Source organism: Myxocyprinus asiaticus, chromosome 38 (genome assembly GCF_019703515.2).
Source record: "Myxocyprinus asiaticus isolate MX2 ecotype Aquarium Trade chromosome 38, UBuf_Myxa_2, whole genome shotgun sequence".
NCBI classification, from domain to species: Eukaryota; Metazoa; Chordata; class Actinopteri; order Cypriniformes; family Catostomidae; genus Myxocyprinus; species Myxocyprinus asiaticus.
The window spans coordinates 26,438,175-26,465,342 of record NC_059381.1 but is presented as its reverse complement, the minus strand read 5'-3'; the positions used below and the strand labels follow the sequence as shown (position 1 = coordinate 26,465,342).

General features: G+C 41.8%; 2 protein-coding genes across 2 annotated transcripts in view; both read left to right on the top strand.

Moving 5' to 3' along the window:
• Window positions 1-4,411: 4,411 nt before the first annotated feature.
• Window positions 4,412-27,168, top strand: part of LOC127429225 (olfactory receptor 52N5-like) — a 41,997-nt gene continuing 19,240 nt past the window's right edge. Inside the window, exon 1 of the mRNA XM_051678115.1 lies at window positions 4,412-4,448. The gene's annotated coding sequence lies outside the window, so the exon portion shown is untranslated. The remainder of the gene's footprint in view (window positions 4,449-27,168) is intronic.
• LOC127429227 (olfactory receptor 146) lies at window positions 15,775-17,069 on the top strand. The gene has a single exon (XM_051678116.1). It carries the CDS (start codon window positions 15,775-15,777, stop codon window positions 16,711-16,713), a length of 939 nt encoding a protein of 312 aa, XP_051534076.1. The 3' UTR covers window positions 16,714-17,069.

Here is a 27,168-nt window from a genome sequence, read left to right as displayed (position 1 = left end):
CCCTCCACCACCTGCGAGAGTACGGCCCCCAGCCCCCTGTCTGAAGTGTCCATCTGTAAGACAAAAGGGAGAGAGAAATCAGGTGAATGTAAGAGCGGCCCCCTGCAAAGTGCGGCTTTCACTTGCATAAATGCCTGTTGACACTGCTCCGTCCACTGGACTGGGTCTGCAGCTCCCTTTGTAGTGAGATCAGTCAGCGGGCTGGTGACATCCGAATAATTAGGCAAGAATCTCCTATAATAGCCAGCCAGCCCCAGGAACTGTCTCACCCCCTTTTTGGTCTTGGGCCTCGGGCAGGCCGCAATCGCCGCAGTCTTGTCAATTTGGGGACGCACCTGCCTGTGGCCCAAGTGGAACCCCAGATACCGTACCTCCACCCATCTAATCATGCACTTCTTGGGGTTTGCTGTGAGTCCGGCCCGTCACAGCGATCTCAGAACCGCCCTCAGATGTTGCATGTGCCGATCATTGCTGTAAATGATGATGTCATCCAAGTATGCAGCGGCGTAGGCCGAATGCGGCTTGAGGATTTGGTCCATGAGATGCTGAAACATAGCTGGGGCTCCACACAAACCGAATGGAAGCATCACAAATTGGTGTAATCCGAACGGTGTGGAGAAAGCCATTTTTCATGGGAAATTGGTGTCAAGGGGATCTGCCAATAACCCTTGGTCAAATCCAGCATTGAATAAAATCGAGCAGTGCCCAACCGATCGAGCAATTCATCAACGCGAGACATTGGGTATGCGTAAAATTTAGTCACCATGTTGACTTTTCTATAATCCACACAGAATCGTACAGACCCGTCGCTCTTAGGATCTTGAACAACTGGGCTGGACCAATCGCTGTGGGATTCCTCTATTACCCCCATATCGAGCATAGCATCCAATTCTTCCTGGACAATTTTCTTTTTGTGCTCGGGCAATTGGTAGGGATGGCTACGTACCACCTCTCCCAGCTCGGTCTCGATGTGGTGCTGTATGAGGTTTGTATGACCTGGTAGAGGGGAAAACACGTCTGCAAACTCCTTCTGCAACTTGGCAACCTCTGCGAGTTGATACAGTGAGAGGTGGTCTCCGCAAGTGACTGGGGTGAAATGATTGTGTTTTGTATTCACCTCTGGCCCGAGCTCCGCTCTCTCCGGGACTACCGTAGCCAACGTCACAGGGACCGCTCCACTCCACAATTTCAGGAGGTTGCGGTGGTATATTTGATGTGCGCCCCCTCTATTGGTTCGCTTTACCTCATAATCGAGATCCCCCACTCGTCGTGTGACCTCAAAGGGTCCTTGCCACTTGGCGAGTAATTTGGAGCTCGATTTGGGAAGTAATACGAGTACCTTATCTCCCGGTGCAAATTCCCGTAGCCGAGTTCCCCTGTCATACAGTCTGCGCTGTCGCTCTTGAGCTTGGAGCAAATTCTCCTATGTTAGTTGTCCCAAGGTGTGGAGTTTTGCTCTTAGATCAAGAACGTATTGAATTTCATTCTTACTGTTTGAAGGACCCTCCTCCCAAGCTTCGCGCATAACGTCAAGCACGCCCGCGGGCACCGCCGTATAGTAGCTCGAATGGGAAAAACCCTGCGGAGGCTTGCGGGACCTCTCGTACTGTGAATAACAGGGGATTGAGCCATTTGTCCCAATTTCTAGCATCTTTGTGTATGAACTTACCAATCATATTTTTAAGGGTTTTTAAGGGATGCCCCTGCCAGAGCATCACACATCTCACATCTCGTGGCTTTAGTGCAGGCTAAACTCTGGCCAATTAGTCCCCAAAATGAGCAGATGGGTGAGGCGGGAACTAACCACGGCCTAACCGTGGCCTCCACTCTATGTTTTGTTCCCTGAAATTTAATAACAAAGGTCACCACCGGGTATTTGTGAATATCCCCATGCACACACTTCACCCTCACTGTTTTAGCTGTGCCCAAAGCCTTGGTTTGAACCAAGCATTGTTGGATAGTGGTTTGATTACAACCCATGTCCACCAATGCTTGGTGAGTACCCCCCTTGATACTTACCGATATCCGGTACGCTCCAGCCCTATCGGGGGCAGTCTGCGGAGTGTCGGGGATCCGGACCAACGTTCCCAGTTCCATGACAGGGCACTGATCCCGGAAGTGTCCCGGATCCTCGCAACTCCAGCAGGCCGGCCCAGGCGCCACGCCCACACCTGCATTGGTGGGCACTTCCACCTGAGGGGGAGAGCGGCAGGGCACTGTTGCTGCCGTGGATGACAGAAAACCCCAGCGCACGAGGAACTGGCTTCGGTGGCAGGACTCCTCACCTCTGCGGGGCAGGAACGGGCTCTGGGGAGAGAACAGAGTGAGAGAAAGAAGTGGAGGGGGAATAGATTGGGGAAAACATAGGGGAGGGGGAGAGAGAGTGGGAGGGCTCTTCCGCCCTCTGGTATGCCACCAAATGGTCCTCTGCCAGACGAATGGCTTCCTCCAGCGACGCTGGGTGGTGGCACTGGACCCACTCGGCCATTCCTCTTGGCAGTCGATGGATCAGCTGCTCCAGTACCACCTGGTCGACAACTCCCACAACATCACGATTCCCCGCCAGCAGCCATTTCCAGCACGCGTCTCGGAGCCATTGGGAAAAAGCAAACAGGCGGTCGGTCTTCCCCAGCTTCAAGGTCCGGAACAGCTGGCAATACTCTTCCAGGCTACGACTCACCCACTGCAGGATGGACTTCTTCAGGTCATCATAGGCCAGGAGATTAGTCGCCGGCAACTGTTGGGCGGCAAGCTGAGCTTCCCCGGACAGCAAGGGGAGGAGTCTGGCCGCCCACTGATCACGCGGCCAGCCCCAGATTTCCGCGGTTCTCTCAAATAAATTGAGGAATGACTCAGCATCATCATCAGCTCCCATCTTCAGGAGTGTGGGGGGAGGCAGTTGGCTGTGGTGGTCCGGGGTCACGGCTCTCTCTTTCTCCTGGCCAAGCAGGCTCCGGATCGCGAGCCGGTCCTCTGCTTGAGCCCGTAAGATCTCAAAGAAGCGCCGTTCCTGGTCTTGACGTAGCTCAAGCATTGATTGCTGGTGGGTTTGTTGCATACTGGCGAGGGACTGGAGGATCTTAGCCACCTGGGAGGACTCCATGGGGCGTACTTCAGTTTTCTTTTCCGGGTTTCAGCACCAGTGTAATACAGCCTCACAGGCAGAAGGGAAGGAGAACAGGGAAGCGAGGTTTCCAGGTTCATGTATGCATTTAATTGGCCACCTTGATGCTTACAATTTCACAAACTCAACAGTCTCACAGGCACGGAGTTATTTAAACACATCAACTTCACAGGCATATAGTTACTTAAACACTTTAGCTTCACAAACACAATAGATTAAACACAACGGCTTCTGTAGCACTGTGGCCTTCCTTGTACCAGTCTCTCTCTCTCCCTGGGTTGCTGGTGGCATGGCTGTTTATATGCCGCTCTCCCCATGCTCACTGGAATTAGAGACAGGTGTTAAACATAATCTAGCTCAGGTGCAAGCACCCTTACCGCTTTCTCTCTCTCCGGACGGACGCTTGAACACACCCCAACTGCCACAGATTCCTTCATGTGCTTTTGGAGCATCAAAATTTTGCCACCCATTCACTTGCATTGTACTGAAATACAGAGCTGAAATATTCTTCTAAAAATCATAACTTGTGTTCTGCAGAAGACAGGAAGTCATACATATCTTGGATGGCATGAGGATGAGTAAATAATGAGAGAATTTTCATTTTTGGGTGAACTATACCTTTAAAGTGATAGCTCAGTGTAATAGAAATGTTAACACTATATACTAAGTAATGTGTAATCATAATCATACATTAAGTCTTGAGTGAATATACTGTGTGTTTTTCTGTTTTCTCTCTGGGTGCATGACTAAAACTCAAACTTCCTGCACCTGTGGAGACAGAGTGGCCATGTACCACTCCCGACCGCTCTCTTCTTATCTAACAAATAGCTGGGGCAGGTTGGGAAGGTTGGAGTTAGAGGCAACTGGGCCCAGAGAGAAACCAGTTATTAGTTGAGAGTGAGTCTGTTATCAGGAATGCTGAATGATAAAATCCAGCTGCCTCCTAGGGCCCATATATGCTAGAGAATTTGGAGGCTTATTGTTCACCACCAGTCGGAGTTAGAGTCTCCACATGGTTTTGGATCCACCTTGCAAGTGTGTTCATTAAATACTTATAGAAGAACCTCAGTCTTTGAGTCTTTATTACAGAATTTCCACCACAAATTCGCAGTCAAGAACAGGATGGTCATCTGACACGACAACGGACTCAGTGCTGAAGGATAAAGCTGTGCACAGTTGGGGTTAGAGTCCCTGAGAAACCTGAACCTCCCCTGCAAAAGAGGGTGAGAAGCAGGAACCTGAAGGCTGAGTATGCGGAGAAAGGTCGGATCAACGCGCCATCCGAAGGACAAAGGAAAACCCACAGACAGAGGTGACATTTCTGGTAAGAAAATTCCGCTATGGTACTCAATAGATGATCATTTTAATAATTGTTATTTAGTTGAGCAAAGACCAATGCTGCAATAGCCGGTCTGGGACCACAAAAGAGATTCTGCTGTAATTCTCAAAATCTGAAATTTGAATCTTTAATTAAGGAAAGACCATCGCTGGAATAAAAGGGATTCTAAATAATTGATTAAATTATTTTAAATGACAGATTACTAGGGCAGGCTTGGAACCACTAGAGAATCACCTAACTGCAGCAAAAAGGGAACATGGGATCGAATTTGAGTAAAAATAATGACACCAATATAGGTCCAGACCTCTGTCCTGATATGGACGCTCCAAATTGTAAATACATGTTAACTAATTATGGACCAAGCAGCTGCGCTCAGTTAGAGATCTGGGTTGCTGAATGTGGTTTTCCAAAGATTGGACGTTTTAGCACAAGACAGATGAAACTGATAGAGAAGGGAATAGCAAGTAAAGAAAAACATGAGAAAATGGCTAAGAAAGAGCAGAAAAAAAACTGATTTGTTTAAGGGTGATTGGAAAGCATTTTCTGATTGGTTAATTGAAACAAACCTGAGGGATAGAAAAACACACCAGAGAGGGACAGAGCCCTCTAACAAAATCTCTCAGTGTCTGAAATATGTAGGTGACCCAGACCTTGACTCGACCCCTCCCGGACAACGTCTGAATCAAGCAGAAAATTATGCAGGAGAGGAAGAGTTGCTGCAAGCCGCCAGCCCTGCAGTGCCATGACCGCTGATTTTCCTGTCATGGAAGAGCACCCATAAAGCGAAGAAGATACCAGCATGCATGTGTGGGTGGTGATTGGACTGTTGAACAGAATTAGAACGACATTTCCTAAACAAATGGATTTACAAAAGATCACCTCCTGCAAGCAGGGTCCTACAGAACTCGTGGCTGAGTAATTAGTGAGCCTGACTGAGGTGCACACTAATAACTGCAGCATAGCAAAGCCACAAGACCCTGCCAATATGTCACCAGGGGAGGCACATCTGAGTGAACGGTTCCTTGAGGGCCTCAGACCTGATATTCGTGAACCTGTTAAAAACCACTGTGTGAACTGTGACACTGGCCACCTGCAGAACATAGAAATTCAAGTTGTGCATGCTGAGAAATTGTTGAGTGAGAAAACACAGAAGAAAGAGAAAGCTACGGCTGTGAGACTGCACGCATACAAGGAACAGAGAGGGCACGGGTGGGGCAGAGGCAGAAACCGAGGAAGAAATAAAAGGCTGTTTTAACTGCGGGGCAACAGATCATTGGATCAGAGAATGACCAGAGATTAGAAAGGACATTAAGCCACCCACAGCCACCTATAAATCAAAAGGAGGATTGACTCCCTGGGGGGCCGAGGACAGGGGATGGTGACCCAAGAACACGTGAGTCAGAGTATAACACACACACCCATGAACAAACAATGTATGAAATGCTTTCCAATTCAGACTATAAAATGATGCCTACCTTCATATTGACAGTTGGAAACAAACAAGTTACATTTTTTGTGGATTCCAGTGTCACAGAATCTGTAATCATGAACAAAGAAATCACACCCCCACCCAAATTTTGTGGTAGATATAGTAGAATGATTGGGGCGACTGGTAATTCAGTAAAAGAGTTTTATACGGTGCCACTTTCAATCGAAGATGATATGAAGGGAATTATAAAACATTCATTCCTACTGTCAAAATGTTGCCCAATAAATTTGTTAGGATGCAATTTAATGTGTACTCTGGCATTATGTTAAAGGCTAACGAAGAAGGGGTAGTACTGACTAGAAATACTGACTCTGAATTGAACTCACACGCTTACACCATGCTGAACAACCCTGTCCCCACCCCAGTTCTGTATGCCTATGAATGGTACCTCACAGAAGCATCACAGGACACGGTGGGCAGAGAGTTAATGAAACACGCACACGAACACACACCACAGGAAATATTAGGTTTCTTACAAGAGGATGACTTGCATTGTACTGCTTATGTGTCATTACATTTTTTGGGATTGTGTGAACAATGATTTTATACAGACAGATTGGCTTTATCAGAAAGATAACATGCGTTGCCGGAATTCAGCTTACCAGAGCCTCTAAGAGCAAACTTTTACAACGTTCCAGGGGCTAGCCCACATACCTGTATTTCATTAGCTAACGTCAGTCAGCTGACGTTAAATGAGAAGGTTTAGGACCATGGGTACGTAATTGTGTATTTGAAACAGATTGGAAAGACATCTCTAAAAAAGGGGTTCAGTACAATGTTAAGCATGCTATCCACAGATTACAGATGCCCTTAGGCATTACTGTAGACAGAACTGTTCAGATTGTTGAGGAGACATGTTTAATGGTCAACTACACATCTGGTGAAGACCTCCTGAGCTCTATGAAATACCAAGTTCTCTTTGGGCCCAAAGTAAATATGATGTGGGATTAATGAAAGGCACTGAACTGGTTGTGATCACTCCAAAATCCACTTTTTAGTCATGTAGAGCACAATATCTAATAAAAACTGAAGCAATAGAAGGCATTCGACCAGTATTTGATTCATTATTAAAATCAGGCATAATTGCGTCATGCCAAACGTCACTAGTGCATACTAGTCCAATTTTTCCAGTTAAAAAATAAGAGATGCTGGCCAGCCAGTAAAATGGAGATTTGTACAAGATTTACAAGCTGTGAATGCAGCCGTACATGTGCATGCCCCAAATGTGCCCAACCCACACACCATTCTGTCCCAGGTCCCATCTAATAGAAAGTGGTTCTCTGTTATTGATCTGTCTAATGCTCTCTTTAGCATACCGGTCGATAAAGACTCACAATATTGGTTTGCGTTTTCCTTCGAGGGGAAAACATACACCTGGACAAGACTGGCATAGGCTATTGTAAAAGCCCTTCAATTTACAACGCGGCCCTGAAAGATAATTTAGAAGGCCTTGAGCTCTCACAAAATAGTGCACTGTTCCAGTACGTTGATGATTTACTTATCTGCTCTCCCACAGAGGAGGCATGCAAAGTTGACACTCTGACCCTTTTGAAACACTTGGCTGAGAATGGCCACAAAGTAAGCAAAACAAAATTGCAATGGGTACGGCCTCAAGTTACATTCCTGGGGCATGTAATCACAGCTGAGGGTAAATCCCTCTCGCCCAAAAGAATTTTGGCCATACAAAATGTTCCACGGCCTATCACTAAAAAACATGTTATGAGTTTTTTAAGAATAACATCATTTTGCAGGCAGTGGATCCCTAATTATGCAGAAATAGAGGCTCCACTGTTTGCAATGATTCATGGTAAAGGATTGAAAGCACATGATAAAGTAGTTTGGACTGAATCCAGACATGACACTTTTTCTTATCGGAAGGTGGCTTTACAATCTGCACCCACATTGGGACTGCCTGACATGACTAAGCCTTTTGTACAGACTGTGGACGAAAAGAGGTTACATGACTTCTGTTCTGTCAAAAGACCATGGAGGAAAATTAAGGCCAGTAGTTTATTTCTCATCTAAATTAGACACAGTGGCAGCTGGGCTGCCCAAATACCTTACAGCTGTTGCTGCTGCAGAAAAAGCAGTGCTCGCTTCCAGAGATTTGGTGGGTTATCAACATTTGACCTTACTGGTCCCACATGCAGTATCAATCATACTGTTAGAACAAAAAACAGCTCACCTGTCTGCAGCATGATGGTTAAGATATAATGCTGTATTATTGGAAATGCCAAACATTACTGTTAAAAGATGTACAGTTCTTAACCCTGCTACTCTTTTACCCACAGGAGATGATGGAGATCCACATGACTGTGTTGCTTCAGTAACAGCCATTTGCTCCCCTAGGCCTGACCTCAAGTATACACCACTATCCAATGCTGAGTTGGAACTGTTTGTTGATGGTTCTGCCTCAAGGGACCCTATCATGGGAAAAACTAGGGCTGGGTTCGCTGCAGTAACTGCATGTGATACTATCATTGCACACTCCTTAACCGGACACACATCCGCACAAGCAGTGGAATTGATAGCTTTAACTGAAGCCTGCAAACACGCGGCAGTAGATATGCATTCAAGGAGGTGCATAATTTTGGGGCAGTCTGGAAGCAAAGAGACTTCCTTCCATCTACAGGCAAACCCATCTCAAATGGACCCCTGGTGGTGGCCCTGTTAGAGGCCGTACTGTTGCCATCCTCTGTCACTGTGTGTAAATGTGAGGCACACTAACTCACTTGATCCAATCTCTGTAGGAAATTCACGCGCAGATGATGCAGCAAAGAAAGCCGCTCAACAGGAAGTTCAAAACAACAGTTTTTTTTTTTTGGTTCCACAAACTGACACACACACACCAAATGCTGATTTAATTGATTTACAGAGCAGAGCAACAACAGGGGAGAAAGCAGCCTGGAGGAATTCTGACTGTTCTAAGCGAGAACGTATTTGGGTTGGTCCAAATGGTAAACCATGTCTGCCATGTCATTTATTTCCATATTATGCAAAACTGACACAGGATGTAGACCATGTGTCAAAAGGAGGGATGTTGAGTGAAATAAATAGGTACTGGTTCACAAAGGGGTTTTCCATTTATGCCCAAACATTTTGTAAAAAATGTGTAATATGTGTCAAATTTAATGTTGGAAGAGGGCAACAGATGCCTATGTGTCACATCCGCCACCTGAAAAGCCATTTGACCACCTTCAAATGGACTTTATTGAACTAAGTATGCAAGAAGGCAAAAAATATTGCCTGGTGATTGTGGATATATTTTCCAAGTGGTTGGAAGCATACCCCACTAGAAAAGCGGATGGCAGTGGCAACAATTCTAATGAGAGAAATAATACCCAGATGGGGCATTCCAGGGAAAATTAGCAGTGATAATAGAACCCACTTTGTGAATCAAGCCCTACGTCACATCGGTCAGTATTTGGGAACTGATATGACAACACACTGCGCCTACCACCCCAAGAGTGGAGGAGCAGTGGAAAGAGAAAATGGCACGCTGAAAAACAAATTGGTCAAATGTTCGGTTGAATCTGGACTAAATTGGGTTCAAGCATTACCATTGGTGTTAATGTAAATGCGGGCAAGGCTCATGAAAGCTCAGGTTTGAGCCCATTTGAAATTTTGTTTGGCAGGCCCCTTAACACAGGAACTGGACCACAAAAAAGACAGTTGCCTGATACCAACCAGTGTGAGGATGAAATGTTGCATTATTGTGCAAACCTCTCTGCTGTGCTTTGTGATATTCATAGAAAGGTGAAAGCAGCACTCCCTGGAGAGGTGAAAGGGAAATTGCATGATCTGGAGCCTGGAGACTGGGTGGTAGTGAAGGATCACAGGTGAAATAATTGGAAGTCACCAAGGTGGTTGGGACCTTTCCAAGTTTTGCTGACAACCACAACCACTGTGAAGGTCACTGAGAGAGCAACGTGTATACATGCAAGCCATTGCAAAAGGTTTCCAGAATTAGAGGACAGCCCGTCGAAAAATGTGCGTCAAACCTCGGCTGACGACCAAAGGGGGCCTCTTCACCACTCTGTGGCGTAGTCTGGGAGGAGGGGCGTGTACTTTCAGTGGCACGAATCCTGGCCCCAGTGAAGAAACCAACAACGTCTTGAGCATAGGAAGGGACCTCAGCGGAAGCAGCGAGGCAAGATGACACCCCTTAAGCACCAGAAGGGTGGCCTGAGGACAATCATGGGCGCCCTGATGGTAACTGTATTGACCCTAATCGTGTCAACACAGATTTATGAACATATGTCATCTTGTGCTAAACTGCTGTGTTATACCAAAAAAAAATTACTAGTAAGATTTACTTAATTTTTATATAGCAAGTTTTGCACACACTTTTTATAAGTAACTTTTTATGGTATAAAATTAAGCAAAATATACTTAACTTTACAACGTAATATTGATTATAAAATTTAGTAAATTTAACAATATTTCAGTTAATAAATTAACTTTTTCTTACAAATCTGATGTACATTTTACTTATACAAACTTAGTAAAACTTGAACATTTTATTATTAGATTAACTCTCATTTTAAACTTTCCTTATAAACACGTTTAATCATGTACAGAGGCAAACTTCTGTGGTCTATTAGACAATATCACCTTGCATTCCTGGCAATAGACGCAAAATATAAATCTGCGCATGCAGAACTCAACGCTTAGTGCACAAAACATGATGACGATAACAATCAACAGTAATTTTGAGTTAAAAAAATAAACTTCAGACTTCACAAACAAGAAGATTCTAAACATAACAAAACCCAACAATAAAAATGGTGTAAATAAACTTGCAAACAGTGACACCATGCAATCTAATGAATTATTCAAGCCCAGTGCTTGCTTGAAACACCAGCTTCCAAAAGTTAAGTAAAATGTACTTATTTATTTCACCAGTGAAATTTACTCAGATTAGTGAATAAATATCACAAGGTTTTCTACTTTAGGACTGTTACATGATGACACATTGTAAAGATAACAAACAATCCTAAATAATATTTACGTTTGACATTTTTACGTTTAAATTGAATACAAATGTAGAATTTACTTAATATTTTAATATTTTCTGCTATATTTACATAAAATATTTTTTTTAATTGTATGACATGTACACCAATCAGCCACAACATTAAAACCACCTGTGTAATATTGTGTGGGTCCCCCTTGTGCCGCCAAAACAGCGCCACCCTGCATCTCAGAATCCTAGGAGATCAGCAGTTACAGAAATACTCAAACCAGCCCATCTGGCACCAACAATCATGCCACAGTCCAAATCACTGAGATCACATTTTTCCCCATTCTGATGGTTGAAGTGAACATCAACTGAAGCTTCTGACCCGTATCTGCATGATTTTATGCACTGCACTGCTGCCACACGATTGGCTGTTTAGATAATCACATGGATGATTGTTGGTGCCAGACGGGCTGGTTTGAGTATTTCTGTAACTGCTGATCTCCTGGGATTTTCACATACAACAGTCTCTAGAATTTCCTCAGAATGGTGCCAAAAACAAAAAACTTTCAGTGATCTCAGCGGACAGAAACGCTTTGTTGATGAGAAAGGTCAACAGAGAATGGCCAGACTGGTTCGAACTGGCAAAGTCTATGGTAACTCAGATAACCGCTCTGTACAATTGTGGTGAGAAGAATAGTATCTCAGAATGCTATTCTGAGAGCGGGTTGGCGCTGTTTTGGCAGCACAAGAGGGACCTACACAATATTTGGCATGTGGTTTTAGTGTTGTGGTGGATTGGTGTATACTACATGACTCATCAGCAGCTATATTAGAAACTTCATCACAGATGTGGTCATTTTTTATTTTTTTAACTAATCACAGGATAATATAATACAAAGTATAATGTTATAAATAAATAGTAAATAACTAAAAAATTAAAAAGTTTGCTAGATGTGCTCAGCTATGTAAGGTGGAAATGCGTCATCACAGTCAGTGAAAAGGGTCTGTTGACACTTTGAAGATCTACTTGATCTAAGCCTTAAAAACTACTTTTGTTGGTGTAAACTGATGTAGCCAGTTTGATTGAGTCATGTTAAATAATATCTGTTTCTGACTTGAGAAAAGCCCCCCAGTTCATTCATTTACTATGTGATGCGCATTTTAGGTAACTTTCCAAAACATTTTTAACAATGTAGACTACAAATTGAAACGTTAAAAGCTATAACATTTAACATTCAAGTCCTGAAAAAAATCTATTAACATTAATGACTTAATTGTAGTGTAGGTCATTCTCTTTGATATGGTCTGACTGACAGCTGACTTTCCCAGAAATTTTTATGTTTGCCTATCAAGGGTCATATTGAAAACATTGTTGATGCAATGTAATTTGAATACCTTCAGGACTATAATTTCATCATCCCAAACCAATTGTTGTTGTCCACATTACAGAGCATATTGTTGAAGTAGATGACATTGCCACATGTAATTACACCTTAATTACACACTTGCAGTATTATCTTTCCACAGAGGGTCAAAGAAACTGTTGCATTGCCATTAATGAGTACTAAAATAGGTTGTTTTTAGGGGACATGTTAAAATTTCAAATAATAATTAATCATCTGGGAGCTAATTGACATGCTTAAAAATGTTATTAAATACATCTACTAATAAGGAGAGCTGATAATGAAGTCCCCGGATATTCTAGACCTCTCATGGCTCTAATTCATAATGGGGCATTTTATTATTCTGTATTGTCCAAAACAGCTCTATCGTTTTCCAAACAACTTATGCAACACCAAAATGCCTCTGTTTGGCATGAGGCATGTGTTGTATATTTTTCAACATAAAACATAGTTTAGGAGATCTCCGTATCCATTGAATTATTATTTTGTAATTGGTAATACATAAAAAAAGGCCAACATTAGAGAAATTAATTTTGTATACATTGCTCCTTAAGAAAAAAAAATTAATATCACACCTGAAAGCATGCAAAAGGAAGCCAAATGGTGGAAAAGATAAGACAATAATGGTTGTCCAACAGTACCTGCCTCTTCACTGCAGTAATTCAATTATGACTTGGTCATTGGTGGTGTGAGTGATTTACAGAGGTTATTAGAAATTCACCAGTGCATCTCTGATTGACTGCTCATTTATGCATGACCACAACAACAGTATCCGCTGAGAGACACACATGTACTGTGTGATCAGGTCAGTAATATTTTGTCATAAGTATCATTGTGTTACAGTCATAATGCTAAGAATGGTTATCTATCTACACAGCCCTGCAGGCATTAGGAGTGCTTTTGCACTTTTGGAGTATATGTTTGCATGCATGAGGATCACATCTTTGGTAGATAGATAAAAATGTTAACCTAAAAATGTGCTTCATGTGTTAACATCTAAATTAACTGGTTTATTTCAAAAATATTATATAACATAAACCTGAACACATTAGGTTATATCAACAAAACTAATTTTAAGGGTTAGATTGCTTATAAATAGCTCCTTATGGTAACAATTGCAGGTTACACTTTGTACAATGTGTGCCTACAGTTTATAGAAAAAGAGGAAAAGAGGTGCAGACATAAAGCAAAACAAACATCCTAATCATTGCTAGAGACTGCTTACATGGGTAAATTGGGCACTACTTATATAGAGTACAAGTACACCTCGGACTGTAATAAGGAATGTTCACCTTAATGTTTACATGAGTCCCAGTCAGCAGGGGGCAGTAAGCACAACTCCAGAAATACAGACAATGCACAACTGTACAGTCAGTAAACCACACTAAAGGCCAAATCATTATTTGTATACAGAATATAGAGTCCTCGTCTGTGTGCGTTGTCAGCCTGCCATTGACTATAGTATCACTGCGTCGAACATGTCTGCTCGCAGTCAAAATAGTATACTTTGAAAGGCTGTGATTCTTACATGTGCGAGATGGAACGGCATGGGGAAAAACAAAGTATACTGTTGCACAAAAAGAGGACGGATGCTTTCCTGTGTTCAAACCCCGAATGCAGGGGTCTTAAGATATGTTTTTCTATTATTTTTTCTAACTACGTTTTACACAGCTCCCTAAAAACAAAGTGTTCATGAGGCGATGCAACCAAAGTGAGACGCTCTAAAAGCGTGCATCTGATGCAGGTGCACATTGACGTATCCATAGAAAAGCCCATATAAGTCTACCTCAGGCAGATTGACAAGTTCAATTGCAAAATGGATTGCTGTGGACTGTATGATAGGCTTATGTTAAATGATATAGAAATAAACAATATATTCACTTCTAAAGACTTTTGTATTGCCTAATCAATGCTTTACCCATCTGCCACAATAATGTAATTATGACGAGACAGGAGAGGAATGAGTATCTAAATGCAGCCTTTTTTAATAAAACAAAAAGTAAACCAGTTAACTCAGAACATAATGAAACAAAACACAAGGAACAAAGCACAGCATAATACAGATGAAGACTGACAAAAAAGCAAGGGAAAACAAGGGCTTAAATACACAAGGGAAAACAAGGGAACGAGGAACACCTGGGGAAACAATCAGGGGAAAGCCAATCATGAAAAGAAACTACAAAGAATTACAAGAATTACTCTACAGTGAAACAGAGTAAAGTACCATGTCTTAAAGCAAAGAGAAGCCAAATGATGAAAAATACAGGCCCAGAACTATGTCTCCTATAAGAATAATGATAAATCACCAGTACCGGTAATAATTAAATTACGGCTTGGTCATTGATGATGTGAGTGATTCACATAGGTTATTAGAAATTCCCAAAGTGCTCCTATAATTGACTGCTCATTTATGTATGACCACAACAACAGCAGCTGCTGAGAGATACTCATGTCTATGTTCTGATTCCTGGTGTCATATGGGTCATATAATCTAAGACATGCTAAGATAATCATAATGCATAATGCTAATGCATAGGCCTCACAGTGCTTTTATTGCATTGACGAGCATGAGTAAGTACACTGTAAAAAACTGTTGTTAAATAATATTTTTGACTTTAATTAAACCAGTTAATTTAGATAAGTTTACCACATGAGGCATATGTTTTAGGAAAACATTTCTTTTCAATGTAGGTTTGTTTTCCGGTACATTAGTGTCTATGTGTGGTTTTGTGTATGTGGGTGTGAAAATTGTTTTCATGCATTATAAATGACATAACTGAAAGTTATTTTAAAGAAAGAAGCTATCAAAACGTAGCCAAACATTAAAACTTGCAATTAGCATGTGAGGACACTCATCAAGTGATTTTCTTTCCAATTATCTGTTTATAACTGTAACACACTAGGTTAAAGATTAGAAATAAGAATTGTTCTGTTATTAGTTCCAACTAGCTGATCTTCAGTATTTCAATCACACTAATTACAGCAATAACAAAGAACCATAAAAGGTGTCATGGGATTTCTTTTTTTTTTTTTCTCAGCCAAGATTTGACACAGAGTTAGCCGTCACATATTTGCATATTTTGTCACTTCACAGACTTTAAAATAACACACAATGAGGTCTCTTCTTTAGTCAAATTAAGACATAATCTTCAAGACATCATCAAAACACATCTCAGATCCACATGGTCTGCTCTCATCTTAAAGAAGGGCTTCACATGGTTGTGAGACGAAATCTAATTTTGTGATTTTTTTATTGCTTAATCTCTTTGCAAAAAACAACAACAAAAACTCTTAATTATATTGAAGAATGTGCAATATTTAATAAACATGCATTTTGGCTAAATCTTTTTGCATTTCAGATTGTGCTCATTTGTGCAGCGACATTCTCAGAGCGATAAAGGAGTGCCTTTTCAACCAAGAATTTTGGATATCTTCCAACTGGAATTATCCTTTTCAATGGAGAATCTGACATATAACAGCATAATTTTGCAATTAGAAGGACTTAAGGTGTCGGAGCAATCCATGTACCCTGTTTTTCTATTTTTCCTCTTTTTCTATGTGATTATTTTGGTAACCAACATTGGAATATTCGTTCTAATAGCTGTACACAGAAGCCTACATGAACCCATGTACATTCTCTTCTGTAACTTGCCCTTTAATGATGTAATTGGCAACTCCATCATGGTACCTCGGCTGTTGGTGGACATTTTAAGGCCACCATCAGAGCGCTCTATCAGTTATGTTGAGTGTGCTATTCAAGCGTTCTCTACACACACATATGCCACAACCTCTCATACCATTCTAATGATCATGGCCTTTGACAGATATGTGGCCATATGTGATCCACTTCGCTACAGCACAATTATGACTAACAAAATGGTGATCACATTATCAGCTTCAGCCTGGGGTGTGGCAATATTTTTTATCTCCATCTTGTTAGGCCTTACTTTTAGGCTTAACCGTTGCAGAACATTCATTTCAAATCCTTTTTGTGATAATGCATCTTTGTTCAAGTTGTCTTGTGAGGATGTGTCTGTCAATAATTTGTATGGGCTAATATTCACAGTACTGCTGTTAGTCTCCTCCATGGGAAGTATTGCACTTACATACATTAAAATAACTGCTGTCTGCTTAACAACCAAGAGTAAAACTTTGAACAGTCGGGCATTGAAAACCTGCAGCACTCACTTGGCTGTCTATTTGATCATGCTCATCAGTGGGTTTATTATTATATTATTGCACCGCTTCCCTGCCTATGCAGATTACAGGAAACTGTCTGCCCTGCTCTTCCACATCGTTCCAAGCATTTTGAATCCTGTCATTTATGGCATGCAGTGCACTGAGATCAGACATGTCCTTATACGGGTGCTGTGCTCAAAGAAAGTAAGGCCATAACAGATGTTCTCAAATTAAATACTGTAAGGGAAGCTTGCTTCAAACAACCTGCACTGTAAACAGTGGTAATAAGCAAGTGTTACCTGAAAGGGATAGTTGACCTATTTTGCAATTTACTCACCCTCATGTTGTTCCAAACCTTTATTGATTTATTTTTTCCATGGAACACAAAAGGAGATGTTAGGCAGAATGTTAGCATCAGTCACCATTAACTTTTATTGTATGGAATAAAGATGAAATGAACATTACATCTCCATTTGTGTTCAATGGAAAAAGCAAAGACATAATTGTTTGGAACAAGTTATTTTTCAAAATATTTTCATTTTTGGGTGAGCTACAGTATGTCATTAAAGAGCTTGATCTAACCCTTGAAATATGTTTTGTTGGTGTAATCTAATGTATTCAGGTTTATTTAGTGATGAAATAATATTTTGAATTAAACCAGTTAATGTTACCACATGAAGCATATTTTTTAGGTTAACATTTAGTTTTTTCAGTTGTCCTGACATGAAAATAAATAAATAAATAAATAAATATCAGTTTCTGTTCCATTGTCACAATCACTATAGATGTTTGACAATTTGTAATGTTAGTAATGACAAGGGAATAGTCTTGACTGACAGAATTAAATAATAATTTTGCATTTGGACTGTATCCACAAAGATTTTAATATCCTAAAAATAAACGTGAATCTGATGAACACTGTAGACGGTGTAGTATACTGTTGCTTTAGGTCCGCTTATACAGTGCTGTGGAGATTTTATGTGGCTCAAAAAGAATGCCAATATGGATGAAGAGAGGCAAACTGATTCTATTATCAATTACAAAGACATCCAAAAACGTAAAAATACACTTTTAAGAGATAAATGTTATACTGATGTCAAAAACTGTGTGTAGGAGAGACTAGGAAGTGTTTTAACATGATCTGTTGAACAGATTGAAAAATAGCTACAGGGGGGAAATCACAATGTACATGCCTACCTTTGCCCTGAGCTAACAGTAGAAGCTGTAAATCTCTGTGTAAAATATAAAGGATTTGCAGAAGAAAAGAAAAAAGAAGGTTTTCATTGAATGAGCAGAAGGAAAACTAATATTTAATCATGTTTATTTATATGCAAAAATATACAACAATACAATAGTTCAATTAATTATTTCCAAATAATTTTTACCAAAACATGTTTTCTGAGAATTAACAAGGTTCAAAACTCTTTATTTATTTTTTGAAGCCAGTTGAATATTATAATTCTTAATTATTATTGTGGACTTTTATTATTTTGAGTATTAGATTTGATTAGTCTATGCAATAGTAATTTATAGCACATGAACCACTCTGAGTGTATTTATGAGCCCCACGTATGAACACAGAAGAGCATGTCATCCATTCACCCTGAAATACACACAAAGCATGTAGGCTATTCGTTTCTTTTAATCACATATTTTTGTTGTTTAATAATTAAATATGACCATATCTCAGATTTGATGTTATTTTGTAATTAACCTAATGATGTGCTCTATAGGAAATGAATTGACCAACTAAAAGCCACACTCCTGGTTGACTTAAAGGGAGGAGGAGAGAATGACTGAAGGGTAACAACCAGAGCCATAAAGGTGTTTGCCAGCACTTTGGGTGCATAATGTTCTCTGGGCTTAATAATGGCCTTTGAAAGGCCTGGTCATACCACCTTGAATGGAGACTTATTAGTGTCCAATTCAAGTGCCACAAGTCCAGTATTGGCCATAACCCATCATTGTTGGCAACCTGAAAATAAATGGCTGTAGAAGCCATTCTAAGCCTTGCATGTCAGTACTTCCTCTATCGTATCTTAGATGAGGAAGAGGTATTGTTCTTCTTAGCATACAATCAGCAAGTCCCACACTGTACGGTGGACGACAGAATGCCATTGAGTTGAGGTAGTCACATTACGAACAGAAGAACAAATTTCGACTGTGCTCAGTGTGTGGCCCCAGTGTCTGAACACCACCCACCATCGGGCTCAGCGCAACTGAGTCAGCTCATCTGGATTTCCGCTCACCTTTGAGAACATATTTGCGCCTTGTGCAGCTGCTACGAGGTCTGTCAGTCATGCTGGGGCATAGCAGAGTTCTGGCATACCTAACGGTAAAGACTGAAAATAGTGTTCTGGTTCCCGGTCTATAACAGCAAAGAAAGCAAGAGCATTGTTCTGGGAAAGCATAAGAAAATGTTCCACAGAGTCTATCCAATATACATGAGTGTGAGGATTTAACTTTGTGTTGTGTGACATGGCAGTTCTCTGGCTTGGCATCAACACAGTAAAACAGGCATCAAAATGACCTGTGTCATGCCAAAAACAGGCAGGAATCCTAGAGGGCTGCTTAGGCGACACCTAAAATCTCCATGTTGCGACATAGCCATGTTTTGGCATGGTGTCAACAACAGTAAAAACAAGGCTAACCGTCCTGTGTTACTGTTTAGATGTCACACTCCCATTCCTGGGTCACAGCGTCTGGTAGAGCGAGAAGTTAATTTTTGACAATTTTAGCCAAGGGTGTCATTCCACTGGCACAAGGCCATGCCATAGACCTGCCACTTTCTTGAGCAGAGATCTTGGTGACCAGAATGCCAATTTGTGGTATGGTGCTTTTAACAAGCACCATACAGGCGGATGCATGTACCCTAATTCTCACTGAATAGAGAGAATGCCAAATCACAATGTGCAACTCTGGAAAGGGCAGCACTGAGAGCAAAGCTTGAGGGCATGCCAACAGAGTGAACACCTTTCACCCTTTTGTTATGGCAGAGTTCTCTCCAGCTAGAACCTTAAGCAGAGGAGATTGGACTGAAGGCATTAGTTAGTTATGTATATCGATATGGCAACCGAGTCGAGCTTCATTCATAGGAAGGAAACTTAGTGACTGGGCACTAACCTTTGGGGAAAAATAACAGCACCTGCCTTAACTGAGTGCATACAAGTTTCACTAATGAGAGCCCAGCGAGCATCCCCTTCATCTCTGCTGAACGGGATCGTATCATGTGCACCGATTGTGGGGTACCGATCGTCACGTTTAGACGAAGGCACTTCATATGAAGAAAAAGGAGGCACACAAGGCTTGAGCCGGTGAAAAACCCTCTTAAATCTCAATCCTCTATATCCCCTCTTCGTGTGTCTCACTCATACGGTCCCTCGGGAGCCATAGAGGAGCGGGAAGTGGCTTCGGCTTTCAGAATGAAAGCGAGCCAAAAGCTAAGCGTGTTGAGTCTCACGTGATCGCCATGAACACAATCAATCCCAGTGAGGGCTATGTCATCGAGCACTCAGCCCAAGCTATATACAGCACACATTTTGAATGGCCGGCCGCTTAATACAGAGAAAAAGGAGGCATGCAAGCTTGAGCATGCAAGAAACTGTCCTAAAATCTCTGCGCTCTATATCCCCTCATCTCATGTCACACTCATACAGTCCCTGGGGTGCCGCAGAGAGGCAAGCAGGAAGAGAGGGGAGCGACTTCAGCTTTCAGATCGAAAGCGAGCCGCTAGAGCCAAGCGTAATGAGTTTAATATGCTCACATTAAACACAATCATTCTCAATGACCATTGTCAAGCCCATCAGCCAGAGGGATGTATTGCTTGCAGTTGGAACACTTTCAAAAGACGTATTTTTTAGCATGTGGCTTTTTTTAGATTTCCTTCAATATACTCTTTTAGGAGTACAATGTAAACACACTACAAACCTGGAAGAGTCTGAAGAGGTGCTTCTTTACTGGTACACACAGGGAGAAGGGCAGCCCTGAAAGAGGAAAATTCTATTGGTGTTTAGCTGGGCTCTGGCTATGCTCACTATGACGTCAGCACAGACAGAGAGCAAAAATTAACCAGCCACTCAAATTGGCATAATGGTATCGGATTTCAAGGTCACTGCCCCCTGTAGGGTACTCCCACAGCATCAGCTTCTGACGCAGTGTAAAAGTTACCTTCTAGAAAGGGAACTCATAGCTTTGTCCTTAATTCATGTGTGTCCAGGCTTTACAGCCTTTTGTTAAATTCTCCTTAGTACTTTGTACTTGAGTTTAACTGTAGTATTAATAAGATCATGGTAATCAGAAGTAAAGCCAAACTTTTCATTACCATGGTTAGATGTAAGTATGGTTTCTAAAAAAATAAACAGTAATGTAATGAAAAACAGTATCCTAAACACATGTAGACTCTGTTAAAACAGCCTCCATAGATGTGACTTATATTCCCAAAATGTACAATATTGATGTAATTATTATAATAGTAAATAATAATAATAGTACAATTTATTTTAAATATATTCAATATTTCTGCTAAAACACTATATTTTCTAAAGTACAGTAATACAGTAATACTATATTAACTGCAAGGTAATTGTCTGTAAGTGTGGTGATGTGTGGATTGAAAAGCCTGTAATTGCCGTTGTGCATGTCACAATGATTTCCTGTTTGCCTCGTCACTGCTGTTTACAATGTCAAGGCAGATAAATATGATAACGAGCTTTTGCACAGAGCCGTTAAGCAGGGGCAGGTCTAGAATTATTTTATGGGGTGGCAAGAGGGTGACATGCAGATTATGAGGGGTGGCAACACCAAAGCAAACACCTGTACATAGTTCTTATGGATTAAGGCACCAAGCTTCATTGCAACAAGTAAGTACCAGTTCATTAATTGGAGATACTATCAAATTACAAATGTCCATGAATTTGCGATACAACTGAACTTCCACAGGAACCACATAGTAATCATTTTGCTACTGATTTGCCAACATTAAAAAAAATATACAGTATATTTTTTGCATAATAAAAAAAGAAGTAACAAAATGTACATCTCCAGAGCATCAAGACATTGCCTATTAAACACATCAACAAATTCTACATGTTCCTCAGCTCGACATTTAGAACTGGCAATCTGGACTAAATGTCACCACCTTATGCAGGCCAATTTTTTTTTTTTATTTTGTTAAGTATGCCCTTGGATGAAAAATGTATGCATATCCCATTTTATTCTGCAAATAAAGTCCTGTAGGCTTATCACCTTTGTAACAGCTGGAATAATCAATTTGAAAGCAAAGATTAAGGCAAGTTAGGCCTAAAATAAAAAATTTACATAAAAATGTACTGTTGGTGGCAGTGCTGCGAAACTCTTTAATATTAATTACAGTATGTAATGCACAGTTTAAGATTCTTTTAAATGACCTGTTTTGATCAACAGCCATTCCTAATGACCGATTCAAGCACTCAAATAAATATTAAACATAATATGGTAATTTTATTTCTACATCTGCCACAGTCTTAGGACATCAGTCTTGGGATTTTGTTAGTCAGTAGATGAATACATAGATCAGCACTTTTACTGATTGATCTAGTGGTAAACTTTTGCCTTTAGTTTTTAGAGGTTTCGGATTCTAATTCGCCCAAATATAACTTTTTATTTTAATAAACCAAGATTGCATCTGTATGTCAGTGGATGGGTCTTACACTTTAAAAATAAAATGCAATAAAAGATGTGGAGAGACGAGATTAGCGGAAACACAGACAAATTTATTGACAGTTCTCTATATGAAAAAACAGCGAACTCCGAAGTTCGGACAGGGACACCCACAAACTCTCCGCACTAGCAGCAGGAACCCGGAAAAAAAGTCAATATGCGCCTGAGCACCTATGAACGAGATGGAACAGATCACAAACAACCATCTCCCATCACACAACCCAGCCATGAAACAGTTCGTTTAAAACATGCATTTGTTCATAAGGTGAATGATCAGATCACAGAGCTAACGTAAGTCTCTAAAAATGTATACTTTTCTTTCATCTTGTTGTTGTTAAACAACATGTTGGCTGCCCAATTACTACAATTGCTGCACAGCAATATCATAAAGTTTTAATATAAATGATAAAGAATGATAAAGTGAGCCCTTCAACTGTTGCTAAACTGAATATATAAAGCAAGCTGTCTTTTACAATTTACGATGTATTAAAGTATACATAAATATATAAAGCCTATGTAAGTCCTATATACTGTATGAAAAATAACAGTGAAGACAGTGAGAATAGCAGTTAAGTAACTGTGGTGAGCAGGGCGGAGCCGAGCGGCGTATGGGTAGAGCGAGGCCGGGAAGATAAGTGGCATATGACTTCCAACTGTGTGCCACACCGGCCTTGCGTTCCAGCGAGGGGCGGCGTGGCGCGCAGGTAGAAGTCATTTGCCACTTATCTTCCCGGCCTCGCTCTGCCCAGACGCCACTCGGTTCCGCCCTGCTCACCACAGTAACCTTGGAATTTAACTGCATAATGTTAAATAACACCAGGTGCCGGTTGCATAAAACTTTTTTAGACTAGTTTTACTAGTTAGCCATCTAAAATTTTGGTCTTAACTTTTTCAGTCAGTTGCATAAAAACTTAGATCGGTCTAATTTAAGACCAAAATGTAAGACAGCACACCCCTAGGCTAACTTTTGTTTACATTCTCTGTTGCCATGGAATTTAACTGTCAGATAAGCCAGAGGGGGCTTCAGTTGAGGGATTGAAGGGGCTTCAGTAGAGACTTTGTAGGAGACTTTGACTTCTACGATGGTAACAAAATGTGTTGTTTTTTGTTATTTGGGTTAAAATCACTAAATTTGTTCATTAGAATCAATTTTGAAGCACTGTAGTCATCTAATAAGCAAATATCAGCGAATGAATTTATGTATTGATCGTCCACAGTCTGCCATTTTTTTAAGCTGTTCATTGTCTTACTTTTCCCACAATATAATGCGAATAAGACTTACTAAAGACAACTGTGAGCTTGTTTTATGCAACCGGCTTTCTACTGCATCTTTAGCTAGCCAGACTAGTTGTTAGATGAAGTCTTAAGTTAATGGCTTATGCAACCGACCCCTGGTCTACATATCAGGCATCACATTATACTGTGCATATTGTATATGTTCAAAGTGTGTGCTGCACACTGTTAATAGTACCATACCTTCACAAAAAAGATTGAGACAGAAAGAGAAAGAGCAGAGGAAGTTTGCTAAAGGAAGTGTTTCTATTTGCCATGAGAGGAAGTAATGTATAACTTCATGTTTGAAAGTAAAGCATATTTTTAGCTAAACTAATATTAATATTAGAATGCAGAATAAGAAAATAAGTATAGATATATGCATTACTCTACATGAGTTATATATTTAGTATAATAATATATACTGTATGTGGACATTACTATTCTATATAACAATAAGTGAAAAATGTAAATCTTTCATTTAAGATGAGGCACAATCACAAGCCGGCAGGTCAGAGAGGGAGTGAAAGTGTTTTGTGCATCAGGAGTCAGGTACTGGCGAGAGGATTTTAGTGACTTACTGTAAATGGACATAATACTAAGATTTTGTTAAGGAGTAATATAGACATGGCAATCTTAGAATGAAAAATGACTATTAACAGACATTTAAGGAAGTGGACTCTCTGAAGGAGGCGGGAGCTGGTCAAACATCCAACTTAAGACACTTTATTGTCAGCACTTTTCAGTGTAACAAAGACATTCAACACCACTGCTTTTCATCAGCACAAACACACATTAACAAAGTGCTTTTCAGCACCACATAAACACACACAGCTTCATTGTATATCTCTCTCTCTCAGAGTCTCTCTCGACAGCAGCTCTCATTGTGGCTTTATCCCCCGCCCGCCAACACCGCAATCACCAGCAGCTGGGTGGGATAATTTGCTCCAGGTGTCCATCCCAGCCTCGCTCCGCACAATCGTCGCTTGGCCCGCCCCACTCTCCACAAGCCACAACAACAGTAGTAGTGTTAGAATTATGCCTATTTATTAACTATACTGTAGAAGTGGGGGCATGGCCGAGTGGCATCTGTAGAGTGCGAGGCCAGGAGAGAAAGAGCGGTAAGGATTGTCACCAGTGGGAAATTATCTCTAACATCTGCTTTGTGTTGCAGTGAGAGATGGATATAAGGGCAATCCAGACCGTCAGAGGGGGAGAGAGAGATGCATACAGCCATGTTCATGTGTGTGTTCATTTTGTTAAGATGAAAAGCAAACCTTTTTGTGTCTGTCACTGAAAAGTGTTGAAAATAAAAGTCTCAGGTCGACTGTTTACCTGGCCCCCACTTCCTCCTTCACAACTGAGCTAGAGAGTTATCACAGTGGTGCCGAAACCTAGAGGAAGAAATGCTGTCATGGAGTCCTCATCACTGGCCGAAGTAATCAAGACCATCGCTGGCATCCACCAAGCCCAAAATCAGGCTCTGCTTGAGCTGCATGTGGAACATGAGCAGTGGTTCCAGGTGCTTTTCCAAGCTCAAGCAGAGGACCGGCAGGTGCTACGGATCTTGGTACATCTATGGCCATGCCACATGTCATGATCTCAAATATGGGACCTCAGGATAACAAGGAGGCTTTCCTCGAGCTCTTCGGGCGGACAGCTGGAACACAGAATTGGCCCAGCACCCAGTGGGTGGCCCACCTACTGCTGCTGTTGTCTGGGGAAGCCCAACTTGTGGCCCAACAACTTCCCGTGTCCAACCTCCTGGTGTACGAAGACATGAAGAAAGCCATCCTGCAACGGGCTGGCCGAAGCCCAGAGCAACATCGCCAACACTTCCACTCACTGATGCTCGTTGAGCTTGGCCACCCGTTCGCATTCGCTCGACAGCTCCGTGACACCTGCCGAAGGTGGCTGCTGGCTGAAGATCGTGATGCTGAGGAGGTACTCGATCTGGTGGTACTGGAATAATTCACCGCCCACCTACCGAAAGGAATGGCGGAGTGGGTCCAGTGCCACTGACCGGCCTCGCTGGATGAGGTGGTCCGGCTGGCTGAGGACCATATGGCGGCATATCCGGATGCCGGTGAGCCACCTTCTTCTCTTTCTCTCTCTCTCTCTTCCTCTCTCTCTCTTTCTCCTCCCTCCCCCCGTCCTGTTCCTATTCCCTGGAAATTGGAATTATGGCCCCAAAACCAGTTCCCCGGTCCTGGGGAACATTCAACTCACCAGTTTCCCCTATCTCTCTCCACTCTCCCCCACATGCTGGTGAATCTGCTGTCGCAGGTGTTGCGGGTAACCTGGGCACTGCCAGGATCGATGTCCCATCATGGAGGTGGAGACATTGGTCCAGATCCCCGATGCACCACAGGCTGCCCCTGATCGAACAGAAGCATACCGGATACCTGTGAGTATTAAGGGGGTACATACCAAGCCTTGGTGGATTCAGGTTGTAACAAAACCTCCATTCACCACGGCTTGGTGCAATCTAAGGCTCTGGATACATGTATTTTATCAAACTACACAATGATGACATTATAGACATTACAGTTTCATTTTCTGTTAATGCATGATTTTATGTAAAGCTGCTTTGAAACGATGTGTGTTGTGAAAGGTGCTATAAAAATAAAAATGTCTTGACTTGACTTGATACAGACCGGCGAGTAAAGGTAAGGTGTGTGCACGGGGATATTCAAAATAACCCTTTGGTGCATGGGGTCAAGGCTGCGGTTAGTCCCCACCTCTCCCATCCACTAAATGTGGTACAAATTGGCCGGCATTTACAACTTTATTAAGGGAATATGTGTGGATGGGTCCTGCAACTAAGCATATCAGTGTGTGGTGTGTGATTTGCTGGCTGGGGAGGCGGTGCCAGGGCCATCTACGTCAGCTCCACCTCAGGAGGATGCAAGGGAGGGGGAAGTCTCGGCTTCCCCAGCCCTTAAAGGATTCCCTGCAGGGGATTTCCCTCTGGAGCAGATGCAAAACGAGACCCTTAGGCACGCCTTCGACCAAGTGAAAGTGATTGATGGTCAATGCCTCCAGCCAGACATTGCACTCTCATACCCATATTTTTCGATTATCCAGGATCGATTGTATCAAGTGATGAAGGACACTCAGACAAAGGAAGATACAACCAATTGTTAATACTGCAGAGCCGTCTTAAAATGGTACTCCAGGCTGAGCCGCCTGGATTATAATCCGATGTAGGGTCACTCAGAGCAGGAAAAAACACTGAACCATCTTATGGCCTGCTTTTATTGGCCGGGTATTTGTGGGGATGTTCACAGGTGGTGTGAGACATGCCGTGAATGTCAGTTGGTGAATCCGCTGGCCACACCAACAGCGCCATTGCGCCCCCTTCCGTTGATCAAGGTATGCACGGCACAAGGGCATTGGTTTGTGTTGGTTCTGGTGGACTACGCAACGTGATATCCAGAAGCAGTGCCTCTGCGCAACATCTCAGTATAAAGTGTTGTAGAGGCACTCTTCAGAATTATCTCCTGAGTGGGGATTCCAAAAGAAATCCTCACTGATCAGGGCACTACTTTTATGTCATGCACCCTGCATGAACTGTACAAATTATTGGGGAAAAAATCGATTCGTACAAGCATCTACCACCCAGAAACAGATGGCTTGGTGAACGATTTAATCAAACTCTAAAGAACATGATTCATAAGTTCGTGCACAATGACACTCAGA

Bases quoted from the DNA above. Each gene is read 5' to 3' on its own strand.
- LOC127429227 (XM_051678116.1), top strand. From the start codon at position 15,775: ATGGAGAATCTGACATATAACAGCATAATTTTGCAATTAGAAGGACTT.